Raw genomic sequence first — 15,206 nt, forward strand, 5'->3', positions numbered from 1 at the left:
GCATGCGTGCGTGCGTGTGTGTTTGTGTGTGTGGATATATTATATATAATATAATTATATATGAAACATTTTTTCTTGGGTTATCACATCAATATATCTATATATATTCGTGTGTATTGCTACCTAAATAGCGAAGATGAAGACGAGCCATTATACTTGGTCATAATATTATTTTTTCTTTTAAGGATTATTAAGACATTTATTTAGAGCCATTTATTTATAAAAACATAAACTCAATATATTTATTAATTTGTACAAAAATATATTATTTTTTAGAAATAAATTATGATATCATGTGTATTTTTTATATCTTTGAAACATAAGTAAATTGCTTATTTACATAAGTAAATTGCATGAACTTTTGCGGATGTTAATGTGTGTAAGAATTAATATCATTTATTTTTTTATTTGTAATATATATATATATATATATATATATGTAAATATATATATATATATTATATATAAATTATATATAAATTAAACAAATTATTATAAATGTGAGACATAAATGTGGGAATAAAAGTAAATAAAGTTTGATTTAGTTCGAATATATATATATATATATATATATATATATATATATATATTCGAACTAAATGAAACTTTATTTACTTTTATTCCCACATTTATGTCTCACATTTATAATAATTTGTTTAATTTATTGTTTAACATTATGAAAAAAAACAATATTAATTACTTTAATTCGACTATTGTATTAAATAAATTAATAATTAAAAATTGAAAAACATAAGGTTCGAACTAAGGTTCTAACGAGGATTCGAAGACATCAGTTTATTCCTGAAAGAAATATATTTTTGTCGCTTTTTATCACCATGTATTACATCATCTCATATTTACAATCAACCAAATCCATTTATCAAACTGAGCGTCGAGAAAACATATTACTTCTAATTCCTCGATTGGACACAGATCGCGTCATTAAACAATCTTTCAAGAAATACGTAATAGGAAAACATTTCACACATATTGCGTATACCATTTCATGGATCATCAAATTTTAAAAAAGAATAGCATGCGTATCAACGTGAAACGGAACGCGTAAGATTTTATGTATGTGACTGGATAGGATACCAATCCAGATTTCGAATCAAGTTAAAAGCAAGAATATAGAAGCATATGAGGAACACTCACTAGAATTCGGTGTCAATTTAAATATGCATTTGAACAGAATTCCCAAAAGTTTCGGCCAAAAGTCATTGAGGCTCAGTTTGATAATTTGACTTTTATTTTACAGTTGTTTATGTTGTAAGTTCGCTGTGACATTTATACAAGTACAATATATTACAGGTATATCGAGCATCCAAACACCGTTCTTCATCATTATTATAAGAAAAATATATAAGAAGAAACTATAAAAAGAAAAGAACATTTATCAAAAAATATAATGATAAAGACGGCCATCTTTTTCATTATCTTTGCCACCACAAGTGGCTTATTAAAATTGTTCCTATCAAACAACAATCTTTATGACGACGATACAGGAGGACCAAAATTAATGAATATACTAAAGCTGATTAAAGGAATCGAGGATTTCTTCGTACAGAACCAACAATATTTAGCCGAACAAGTATCAGACACAACACTGCGATCTGGAGATGCATTTGATTTTATAGTGATTGGTGCTGGTACAGCTGGTGCGACTATAGCTGCGAGATTGAGCAAGATTCCTCAGATTAAAGTACTACTGATCGAAGATGGAACACATGAAAGCTTATACATGGATATTCCATTAATGCCTTACTTCTTACAAAAGACCAAGATAAATCGAAGCTATCGAACGAAGCCATCCAATAAGTACTGTCTAGGCATAGAAGGCAATAACTGCATTTGTCCAACAGCAAAAGTTATTGGCGGAGGTAGCGTACTAAATTTTATGATTGCTGCTAGAGGAAACGCGAAGGATTACGATCGCTGGGCCGAGATGGGAAACGAGGGCTGGGCATACAAGGATGTCCTCAAGTATTTTAAAAAATTAGAAACAATGGATATTCCTGAACTGAAGTCGGATATTGCCTATCATGGTACCAATGGACCAATACATATCACCCGACCAGAATTTCGCACGGGCGTGGCAAAAGCATTTATACAAGCTAGCAAGGAAATGGGATATCCAATAATAGATTACAACGGAAAGGAAAAAATAGGATTCTCATATGTGCAGACTACAATTATGAACGGCACCCGTATGAGCAGCAACAGAGCGTATCTAAACCCTGTGCGCGATCGTAACAATCTTCATGTAACTCTTGAGAGTATGGTAACGAAACTATTAATCGATCCTAGTACAAAACGAGCAATCGGCGTAGAGTTTGTTAAGCATAAGCGGACTACACGTGTGATTGCGAACAAAGAAGTGATTGTATGTGCAGGTGCTATTGGATCACCTCAGTTATTGATGTTGTCCGGCATCGGACCAATGAAACATCTTATCGAATTAGGAATAGACGTCGTCCAAGACGCACCAGTCGGTGAAAACTTTATGGATCATATAGGCTTCTACGGATTATCGTGGACAATAAATGCATCAACAAGTTTACTACCAAGCAAACAATTAAACCCTTTTAATCCGTATATAACCGATTTTTTATTAAAACGAACAGGACCATTCGCGCTCCCGGGTGGACTAGAAGTCATCGGTTTCGTTAATACAACACATCCGGAAAAACGTAACGGTTTACCAGATATCGAACTACTGTTTGCCGGTGCTTCGTTGAAAGAAGATTATATTTTTCCAAACATGTTACATTTTAAAAAATCTATACGTCAGGAATGGAGTAAACATGCTGATACATATGGTTGGAGTCTTGTACCAATATTGATGAAACCAAAAAGTCGTGGTCGAATAACGTTATTGGCTCATGATGTTAATGTTAAACCAGAGATTACGCTGAATTACTTCAACGATCCAAATGATATGAAGACAATGATCGCTGGTATTAGAACTGCATTAAATTTTGGTGAAACAAAAGTGATGAAGGCATTGAATTCTCAATTGTTAAACATTACTTATACTGAGTGCCATGACTATGAATATGATTCCAATGCTTATTGGGAATGCATGTTAAGAATTCTAACTAGCACGCTTTATCATTTTTCTGGAACTTGCAAAATGGGAGCAAAGGGAGACTCTACTGCTGTCGTTGATCCTAAATTAAAGGTATTTCTTGGAAAAACGCACTCGACTATTTATTAGAAATATTATAAGTAATGTGCCATATAAGTATATATTTTTAATTTGTCAGTTTATATACAATATAATGTATTGCAGGTGATTGGTATTCAAGGATTACGAGTGGCAGATGCGTCTATCATGCCCGAAATTATATCGGGGCACTTAAACATACCTATTTATATGATTGCTGAAAAAGCTGCGGATATGATCAAAGAAGAATGGGGTTATTTGGAGAAATCATGATGATAGAAATCAATTTTCATAATTACATTATTTTATTACATTTTCAATATCGTTTTACGATTATGAAAATAGTACAAATATTGTATAAATGTATTGTATAAATATATATAATACAAATATAAGATATATCATTTGCAATATAGTTTTCGAAAAGTTTTGAGTAAAAGTCACATGGATTGTCGAAGACATTCAGAAATCGGAATCTCGGAGTATTTCATCTTTTTTCACACGCAACGATAATACGATTTCGGAATACTTCCACAGTAGTAACAGGAATATCTTACACAAGGGTCTTAAAATGTCCTTATAAATAAAAATCCTAATTCAAATCTTCAAAGGATTCAAAAATACGAAATACTCCGATTTTTGAACAAATTGTCTTCGACAATCCAAGCGACGTGGATGCGAAGCATGCATCGATGCAGAAGGAAATCATTTTCAGCAATTTCTGTAATAGAAATATAGATATAAGTATAAGTTACAAAATAAAATATAGATACAAGTATAAAATAAAATATACATATAAGTATAAAATAAAATATAGATATAAATATAAAATATAATATAATATATATTATATTTATAGAAAAACCATTTATAGAAAAACCATTGATAAAAAAATTATGCATCATTCGTAAAAAAAGATTTGATATCAATAATTGGCACAAAGTTAAATTCCATGTAATTCGAATATCAAATTAAATATTATAAATAATATTAACTTTAATGATATGTATGATTCGTATAAAAGATTTTATATTAACAACTGACGCCAACTTAAATCCTATATTAAATTAAGTAAAGAATACAATCCATAACCTTGTCCATTCAAGTGTTACCACAAAAAGTTAAAGATGATAATTACAAATGAAAAGCTGGAAAACGATTGGTAAAACATAAATATTTTAGATGAAGAAGAATTTTTACACAAAAGATTGACGTCAGAAATGATTTTTATAAAAAAACAAATTAATGGTTTAAACATTAAAAATGACACGGAATTTCTCGATGCAGTTTATTCTAATTTATTCACAAGGATTTGATGCTTCCCTCTCCAGTTTTGTTAACATTATATATATTATTTAGTTACGATTAGGTCAGTTATATAGAGAGAAACAGAACTGACGCTTTCTCTGAGAGAATTGTCTTGTTTTTAAGTACGTCGGTGATATGACAGCATTTAATAACGATTTTTGTCTGAGCAATCTGTCTTTGCATTTATCATATAAGTTTTAAACATTATTTATTATTTATTTATTGTTAATTTTGTTCTAATAATTTTATATAATTAACTCGGTAATTACAATATTATGAGAATAAGCGCTGCGCTTGAATATCACAATTATAACTATATACAACACAAGACACTACATGTCGCACAATACGATTGTTAAAGCTCAGTTTGTAATTGTATGACTTATCAATGTTTAATCTTGTAATATTGAATTTATGTTAAAATATTGAAATGGATCCTCAATAGAATCGAAACGGCTGTCATGTTATATACAATACTAATTGAATAAATTCTTTACGTACGAATATCCTGTGTTTGGTTTTCATGAGCATAATGTTTAGTTGATTTATAAAATATTATAAAATTTGTATAATTTTCTGTAAATGTGTATATGTTATGAATATATTTTATATATTATATTATATTGTGATGTCAATATATATACAATTAATAATAACATATTGTCCTGGATAAATGAACAAATCAATACATAAATATAAATAAATAAATAAGTACAATTTGTATAAACAATACTTATACCAGCATATAGCTCGGCGGAATCCTCAGAGCATTTACGGAATTATTCCGTTTTTTTTCTAGAAAACACAATAGAAATCTAAAGAATAATTGAATAATTCCAATAGAAATCCATTTCGAATAATGTCGTAATACTTATTCTAATAAATTCTTAAAAATATATACTATATAAAACTTATAGCGCTTATTACACAGAGTGAGACCAGTCTAAGATCAAACTAAGACAAATAAATAAATAAATAAATAAATAATCAATAAAATCGTACACTGTGTGATAATAGTAAGATTCTTAATTAGTTTTTTAATCCACTTTAATTGATTTATTCTCAGAGGTCTACATAATATTAAGTTAAAATCTTAAACTTTTTTATTTAACGAACGTTTTATTTGTAATTCTTTGTCATTATCGAGGGAAAAACAAAGACGTCGCTCAAAAAGAGAATAAGATAGTCCAAAATCAGGCTGTTGCCACGAAAGAGGGCCTTCGTCCGATTAAAAGGTAACGGTAATTTCACGTGCGGCTTAGTGGATCTATTTACGTAGCGTACAAAGGCAACGATAATTAGCGACGGACCTTGGTTGTACAACCTGATAAAACTTTCAGTTCGGTAACGACGCGACGGTGCGCTAAAAGGAAGCGAATTCGAAATGGATCTCCTCGAAATGAACTCGCTTCCGTCCTAACAGGCGCGCAACGGTTATTATCTTGCACAAAATGTCCAATTTCGGAATAGAGTCGCGTAGTTTGGCGAAATCTATCCGTGCAAATTGCGCGCGCTCCTATATGTGCCTTCCTCGCGGATTTGTTAGTCACGTTCGTGATATATGTTTCACACACGCCGCCACGTACGCGCGATTCGTGATACGTGCCGCCTAATACGAACGATGTTAAAATGAAATTAACGTGGACGATATCGTCGGGAGAAACTCGGGCGTTCGTCGTGATTGACGTTACTTGGATAAGTTAATGCATCGCCATCCGCGTTAAAATATTGCTTTCACGCGCGCAGAATTTTATTTTACATTCTTATTCCTCTCGTACACACATACGCGCACATCATTCGCAAGAAATTAATTAATTCGAGAAAGTTTTGCGTTGCATAAAAATGGAATCTACCTTGTTAATAATAATGAATAGTGCTTTTGATTTATCTTTCAATTAGATATTTAAGTAATTACAATAATAATTTAATAAATTATGAAATATACGTAATATTTTTGAAAATTGATGTGATTATGGTGTATCCTACACTAAGAAAAAAATATATCCGAAATTTCAATAAATATTTGTCAACTAAATATTTATTAAATATAAAAATACATTTATTTGATATAAAAAGACATTAATTTGATTTAGTAATCACTCCTTTTTATATTACGTAAATATTTATTTATTGTAAATAAATGTTTAGTCGGCAGTATTCAAGTAAATATTTATTTGAAATTTATGCTATTTCTTTCCTCAGTGTAATATAACAGAAATCTTAATGCAATTTTATCACAGCATTTTGTAATAGGCGTTAGATGAAGGTCCGTTCTTTTTCTCTCTCTTACTGCAGAAACTATATAGAAATACTTCCTGAAAATAGCTATGAGTAAACGGGTAACGAGCACGTATACGGTAATCGCTCCATTAATGAGCTCCGTAACGCAAGGATCAAAATAATGTCCGCAAGGTATGAGACGCTGCTACCGTGAATCCTTTGATAATTATAATTATATATATATAGAGGCGTGGTGGGCGGACACAAACCGACGCCGTCGTCCTCGTCGTCCTCGTCATCCCCGTTGTCGCGAGAGCAGCTTTGCGTTATTACGTTACGACGTTATCGATGCATGCGCGCGCGATGCGATGGAAAGACGGGAAGCTGCTGGAGCTAGGACGAAGGGACAAAGTAGCTTCTCCAGGTCCTTCCTTCCCTATTATCCGTGCTTGGCGGTCCGCCTTACTCGGCATGCATACAAAGCAGTATTTATAGTCGCTGTAACGGGACAACAGGCCGTGCGCGACCTATCCCGAAGGGGAGAAGTCGAGCGAATATTCATCCAGGTCTCCAAACATTAATCGTTCCGCTTGCCGGCGAAGTGTCGCAAGTGTTGCAACACTCGCAGCACTAACTCGTGAGATCGCGACTGCATCTTCGATACGCGCCATCGCTGTACGGGATCACTGATGCCGTCACTTTGCGGCAAAGCGAAAGAGAAATATCCGACGGAAGCTCTCCCGATATCACTTAATTTTCGTCCTTATTTCCTAGTTGTCGATTAGAATAGTTTCTTGATTTTTGACTGTCGTCGACTTGCACTCAGAAGCGCGTTATTAAAAAAAAAAAAGAAATGCACGAAAAAAAATGACTTGGCAATATAACAGTTAAATTTCAATATCTGAATCGAATTTAGTTGTAAAAGCTGCAGCCTTAGTGCCATCTGGCTAGTGATATTACAGATAAAAAAGTTTCATTGTGGCATGAAACTTTATTAGCTGAAATTAAAAGCATATATCAGTACAGGTAGGTAACTGCAAATAGCTAACAAATTTAGTTCGAAACAGCAACAGCATTAGCTGTCCCTATTTTAAAAACACATTTTAGCTACCACAACTATATTAGCTCCTTTTTTCTTTGCGTGAAAGCGAGAAAATATAATTATTCAACGCTTACTATTGTTACCGCAGTTCATTATTAAGTATCAAAGAAGTAATGATAACACCCAATCCCTTTAGTTAAATAATATTTTGTTATTTTTAACTTTCATATGCAAAATGTAAATTAATTTATTTTTGTGGTTAGTTTCAAAGTAAATAACATCTATATATTACTGTATTTAATTAAATATAAATAAAAGCATTCAAGTCAACGCTGGTTTTTATTGCGATTATTTTAAACATATTTATTCATAACAGACTAGAGCCGTTTCGACCATTATTAGGTCATCTTCAACATTGTTTGAAAACACTGTTTGTAATATTCGTCGTTACATTTCCCTTAAATTGTTTTAAACGCATCCGCGATTATCATAGTTAGAAATATACAGTGTGTAATATAACATATCATTAGAATTATCACTTAAGAGTGTAATTGATTAAATCTTGCTCTTATGTTACTCGCCGCTGAATCTATATCTGTTCCATTTTTCGTCCGCATTCAGCTTCTTGTGACAATAGTTCGATTATGCCAAGAATATGTTTGTGTGCATTTTTCTTTTTATTATCTCGTAAGAATCATGGGTAACATTTGCATGGAAGTCGTAAATTCTATATAACATCAAATTAAAAATCTTAATCTTTGTCTATCTTATAAAAAGTCGTCAATTTTGTCATTGAGTTAAAACAGTTTATATGAAAAAATCGTTAAAGTATAATAAAATTAGTCAATTAATCATTAAATTAAATATATATATATATATTAAAAAGTCAAAAACATACTAACATCGTTATAAATTTAAATAAAATTATTTATGATTTACTAATTTTTTCCCAAGAAGTCAATAAAATGAAAATGTTCAGATATTACTGTATTTATTTAGTAAATAACAAATAATTAAATTTGAATCAGAATTAGAATAATATATTCTCTATATAAATTATTTAACTCCATTATTTTAATTAAATAAACGTTATATTAAACAGAAACAGTGGTAACTGTTAATAAAAATGATTAAGTAGGTAATTCAAATTGGGTACAATTTGACAATATGTGTTCGACACATAATATTGATTTTTTTCTTAATTTATAATTGTAAAATAATTGAGAGCCGCTAGCATAGTACCGTATCTTTATTTTCGAAAAAAAAAATATTTACTTTGAGAGAGAATGGGGGGATGCTTGTAATGCCGTAGTATGTCGATATACGGCCACGTAAATGCCATTACATGCGGGCAAGTAGTAAAGCCATGGATGTAGTACGCGGCGGGAGCGCACTTTCGAAGATTTGCGTTCGCGTGTATAAGCGAGGTTATTGCACACGGCGACCGGCAGTAAACGTTGCGAGCAATTTATGCCGAAAGTAAAGTAATTAAAAACAAACTTTCCTCAGGCATGGGCGAAACAATATCGGCGGACAGGTAAGGTGGATTTAAAGTCGAACCGAGGAAAGAAGAGCAAGGAGTGGGCGAACGTCGTCTTGCCCGTTGGAACCGTCTGGAACCGTATCGCCCGTCCTCAAAACGTTTAATTCATTTAGCTCTCTATTCCTGAAGGAAGTTTTACTCTCGCCAGGCAAAAGTTCCGTGCCAAATGAAGTAAAGGGAAACGTCGCGGACGGCAGGCGCGCTGAATTTAAATTGTCTAGACCAAGTGTTTTGTTTCTCGCGGTTATCCGCGGGAAAGGCAGGCAAAAGCGATACGTCTCGAGTATAATAAAAGCTCCTCCCGAGAGAAGCCTCCCTATTGCCGTGACGAAAATAATAATCCGCGGACAAATGTCAGGGGAGTAACTTAGGAATCGTCGCGGAACTGTCTCTGTGGTTGCCATCGAAAACAGTTGCCTTTAAAAGCTTTCGCCGTTGTAATGGATGCAGGCGCCGCGCCGTGGAAACACGTGCTTAGATCCTTCGTCTGTTTACTTTAGAGATGCCATCGTCCTCGTACCCTGTCAATATTTCGTATACGAGTTATAACGAATTTATAACTTGCCTCTCGTCTAGTCGTCTCTCCCACCGACTCTCGTTCGATCATCGAACTCGAACCAAGTTCATAAGCCGCGATAAAGCCGCTTGCAGTAGACACGATACTACGTAAACAGCTTAAAAAGTTCACGTAGAGTCCACGGCGATCGTATATGGTGATGAAAGACGCAGGTAGATACGAGATAGCCGAGAACTGTGAAAAATACACGGCGCCGTCAGTGAGCAAATGCCGTCATGAGCAGAATTTGCACTGAAAACCGACTACCTTAACGAACGCGAGTAAATATTAGGCAGTTGAATAAGAATGATTTCCCGGTCGATTGACTCGTGAGTAAATTTTTATCTCTCGTATGGGTTTAATTTTTTTTTTTCGTAAACGATCCTTGTTTGCCGAAAAAGATTGATTTAAATTACTCTACATAAATTTAAAAATTCTAAGGAAAATGCTAAATTTTTACATAAAATTGGCTTCACCGATTCTAAACCTTCTTGCAATTGACATTGTTGACATATTAGACCCAGCCTTTCCTTCTGTTCTTATTTGGCAGCGCGAATTTAAGTCTGCAGTGTCGGCGGTTAAAACTGTCCGTTCGTTTTTTTTTTATTTTTTTTTTTATTTCAAGGGTAGTACGAGGTACTCGACGCGAAAGGAAAGGATAGGAATTGGTAGGGACTTTCGTTTTTCGAGAGACGCTACGGACCAGCTAGCCTCTCCATCCACTCGAATCACTTTGCGAGTTAAGCGGCACTTTTCACGTTGTACGTGACGCGCCGTGTGAATGTACGTATTGTATACACACGTCAGTACGGAGCACTAGCTATGCTCTTCCACTTTCTCGCGAACTAGGAATAAATCTTCGAATAAACGAATGTAACACTTTACGTGGGATTCAACATGTGAAAATTTAAAGGGATGTATACATAATTCAATGGATACTGAAATATGATGAAATACGTTCAATTGTCTTAAAATCTTTTACAAATAGCAACTGGTTGCAACGCGACGGCTACGGGAAAGGATGATTTTGCTGAAGTATCTAAAACTTTAAACAGATCTCAAAATAATTTTGTTGGATCGTCAAAGTGATTATGTAGGATGCTCGAATTGCTTGATAGAATGTCAAAATTTTTTTGCAGCATTGTTCAGCATGCATGAAATTTCTGTGTAACTATTTTGATAGTCAAATTATTTTCATTATCTATATCTAGTTAAACTTCATTGAAATCGTTCTTTCCTCGTATAAGATAAAGATCGTGCTTTTATATAGCACCCGAAATCGTATATTAATATGTTTAAATGAAACGAAATCTACTTAATTTTAAACATCTTACTTTGATTGATAAGATTTTCCATTTGCGAGATATAAAGATTATGAATTCAGATGTATTTTCTAGAAAATAAACGATATTTTGCTTGAGAAACTGCAGTTATAGCATATGTATTTTGCATATCGGATTAGTGAAGGAATTCATAACTTACAAACTAGAAGCCACGTCGTTACATTAAGCCGTTTCGGGCAAGTTGACAGGGGCAAGATAACATGGTAGCTTCATAACTGCAACATATATAGTCCTTTACGCATATAGGATATGCTCTAACATGAAGGTTGCACAAAGAACAAAGGATATGTAATGATCCATTTAGTTAATAGGACAATAAATAGCAGCATATTTTTTTTTAATTATTTTTATAGTTTTATTTCTCCATTTTTATATGAATATTAGAAATTTTATTCATAATTTATCTATAATATTACTTAACTTTTGAATAGGTAGATAATTTAAAGATATACAAATTGGTGAGTGAAATGGTTATAACACCTCAAAATATTTTAATTTTATAGTGATATTTTTTAACTAATATATTAGATTATAGTTAAATTTATATTAATTAATTATATCCTTATAAAATAGAAGAATGTAAAAATAATGAACTTTAAGATTTCTGAGCAATTCTTTGTATTTTTTTTTTGCAGAATAAAGAAAAATATTTTAAAGAAAACTATATCTACCGAGAATACTATGACTACCTTATCTACTCATTAAAGATTAAATATTTGATATTTCATACATATAATACTTCGTTTTTATAATGCGAGAAGCAAAATGTGTGAAACTTTTTTTCACGAATATATATCAAAATTAATTTTTTTATATATACCGTAACACGCTATATACATATTGATTATTAAAATATATTCAGTAAATCTCTTTTGATTCAAAGATTAATAAATAACTGTACATGCAAACTGAATTACACGTATATTCAATATAGAGTGAATAATAAAAACCAGAATTTTCAGAATATTTTTCAATCTAGATTACAGATAATATATGAGTACTGGCGTGTAAAAAAAATTAATTTCGACGTGCAGCGCAAGAAAAAGATTCACATAATAATTCTTCTGACATTATAATTCAATATAGCTGTAGCGAGGAAACGGGAGCTTTAAGTGATTACAATATCTCTTATGGCTGAGAGAATAAGAAAGCTAAGTGTGGCGAAAGCCGAGGCCATAAAATTTGAGAGAGAGCGATCTAGTTTCTCAGGTTTTACCTTCCTTAAAGTAATTCGATACGGGCTCTGCGATTTTTCGCGGTTTCCCGTTGCAGGCTGCGAAGATTCCGCCGCATAGGTGCGAGCAAATCTAAAAAGTCTGAAAGGAAGGGTTCTTCAACATTGTAGGGTAAAGGAACGCAGCGACAAGTGCTACTTCGCACGTAGATTCCAGTTTCCAATCCCCTTTTAGCAATGCGGTATCTCGGCTCGCGAGCCCGACGGACTGCCTTATTCCGCTTTGCATTATCAGGACTTTACGTTCCAACACGGCGAGTCTGATGCTTTGCATTACTTCACGAAAGCACGTCTTTGCGCTTGCCTCCTAAATGGAGTTTATCGAGCGCTCGAGACGAATAGAAAACGCTAAAAAAGTTGACCCACATTTAGAATGCAATCATGTCCGTAATCATAAAGTGTGAATGGTATTTCTTTTAAATTTTTTTAATGCACAGCATGATACATCGATATGGAAATCTTCATTTTTTTTCCGAGTGAAAGAAAAAAAGAGTATTAAGTCCTTTAATGAAAGGAAGAGGATATTGAAAGAGTATTCATCGAAACGCCATTTATCAAGCCATAAATCAATATCGAAGCATTATAACGATCTAATAGCGTAGTATTCGCATGAATGACAGTTTTCCCTAGTTAATTACAATTTGCTCAAGAAGCGCGCAGCTATCACTAAATGGCACATACCGGCTAATTCTGCCGTATGCTCTCCGCGATTGTTCTAACGAGCAAACTCTAATAAGCGTTAACGTTCTTGCTGAGGAGTTCTGAACACGAACCGCCAGGATCTTGCCATAGTCAAGGATTACCTTACCTCCGACTTCTAACGCCGATCTGCAGCCGTGAGAAGTCTTCTTATTACCGCGCACCAACTTTCGTGAGTGGCTCGGTTTTCTTACGAATTAGGAATCAGATCGAATGTATGCTTAACTTCATGATGTTTCAACATTTGCATCAACTTTGTTCTTACTTGAAGCGTGTGCTGTAGGTATCATATTTAGATAATACATTGTGAATCTTGCTTATTCGTGGAAACATTTATATTATTGTTTATATTATTGTATTATATATGCTTTGTATTATTAATATTTTTTATTGAATTCATTACAATTAAAGATAACACCGATTATTCTTGATTCTGGTTAACTTGTGATTAAATTTAATCTGAAATTTCACCTAATTGACTTGACACCATCATAGATGAAGCCCATTGAAACTTCAAGTTAACCACAAGTTAATTAAAAAATGAAAAACCGGGCCATACAACCGGATTACAGCGACTTTTGTACTTATGGTCGTTCTAATCTACTTTTTATTCTAAACATTTTCATTCTACAAAATGCGTATTTGCACACCAACACATGTATTCTTGTCATATTTTCTTCCTATTTACTTGTACACGTGGAATTTTCATTACACAATTTAATTATATAATTTTCTACATTGTTTTCTCTACATAAGTTAAAGCCAAAAGTTATTTCCTGCGTTCATGATCCGACACCGAAAATGGATCCTTCAACCGAGAATTAGGGATACAATCTCCGATACTCAGAAGCCATGGATATTGTAGCTATGTATACGAAGTGGAATATTCGTATTTTATCATCAATAACCTGATATCGATATTAAGTTGCACCTCATCTGCGATGCGATGAGGTTAAGAAAGTTGTACTTACCTCTTTATTTCTTTACAATCTGAAAAGTAAAGATAATCATTTATGATATGGCTTTATAATTCATACAATTTGCACAATATATAAATGTAAGCATTATATTAAATTCAGAATATTGGGTAAATATTAAATTAATTTAATTTAAATAGCGAATTATTTTTTTATTAATTACACAATAAGCATTTATTGCTTATTGTTCAACCTCATCAAATGACCATTGCTAATTGCAAAGCTATGAAATTGTGTTAAATATCATTTCAATATTGCTGGTTTTCTTGAATAAATACGATACATAAATTTTATTAACTATAAACACTCAATCAGAATTGATAATATCGCATTAAAGCGTTCGTAAAGATACATGTCGTATAAAAGATCAACTTTAAATGTCTTGACTCTTTTTGAACTTGCTATTTTCTCGCAGATTAATTTTGCGTAAGTTGAGAATTTTGAGCTAAATTTGATCCTACTATCGAGAGTTTCCGAGGGGTTTTATATCTCTTCTCGCTATAAGCGCATTCGACGTAGAAATTACTCCTCATTATCCGCATTTTTATTATCGCCGTTTTACGTCCTCGTAAAGCATCTCGTTAAACGATTAATTCGTTCCTAGTCGAGCGACGTGCACTTAGAAAATGAATGAAAGGCAACGTGATTTTTTTTTTTTGCGCATTTTATTTACATCTCTTTACATCGCGACTCAACATCGTAAATGTTTATTCTTATCCGATTCGTGAGTTCCTTTGTATCAAATATTATTGAGCTAATGTAAAAGTCCGCTTCTTCCTTAACGATCGGTATTGCTCCAATTCATTCACCGGTGCACAACGCAACCTCTTCTGCCCTCGCTTATCTCATCATCTGTTTTTATCGCTGTGTCGCTGATTCGCCGCGTTACCGCATTCCTCTCTTCTCTCAACCTCTCTGCAATGTCATTATCCTCCTCTACCTCGTCTCTTCTCCTTTACACTAGTCCGCTTATAGGAAACTACTTCGTGTCACGTAAGAGCATTTGCCCTCGAAAGTGATCTTTGCCATAAATCCTCTTTCATCTTATCCATTCTCCTCGAGGGAAGATGATGCAAGCAGGACTGAATAAGCTCGCAATTAGGTCACTATGCAGACGT

The 15,206-nt window shown here is 33.2% G+C and overlaps 1 protein-coding gene across 1 annotated transcript; it reads left to right on the forward strand.

Moving 5' to 3' along the window:
- The first annotated feature begins 1,269 nt into the window (after positions 1-1,269).
- On the forward strand, positions 1,270-11,657 carry LOC105145291 (glucose dehydrogenase [FAD, quinone]). The gene is made up of 2 exons (XM_011054745.2): positions 1,270-3,181; positions 3,293-11,657. The coding sequence occupies exons 1-2, from the start codon at positions 1,409-1,411 to the stop codon at positions 3,437-3,439; spliced, it is 1,920 nt and encodes a 639-aa protein (XP_011053047.2). The 5' UTR covers positions 1,270-1,408; the 3' UTR covers positions 3,440-11,657.
- The last annotated feature ends 3,549 nt before the right edge of the window (positions 11,658-15,206 follow it).

Source organism: Acromyrmex echinatior, chromosome 6 (assembly GCF_024713525.1).
Source record: "Acromyrmex echinatior isolate Ae372 chromosome 6, ASM2471352v2, whole genome shotgun sequence".
In the NCBI taxonomy this organism is placed as follows: Eukaryota; Metazoa; Arthropoda; class Insecta; order Hymenoptera; family Formicidae; genus Acromyrmex; species Acromyrmex echinatior.

Coding starts and splice junctions, on each gene's coding strand:
- LOC105145291 (XM_011054745.2), top strand. CDS start 1,409: ATGATAAAGACGGCCATCTTTTTCATTATCTTTGCCACCACAAGTGGC. Junction 3,182..3,292: donor TCGTTGATCCTAAATTAAAG/GTATTTCTTGGA, acceptor AATGTATTGCAG/GTGATTGGTATTCAAGGATT.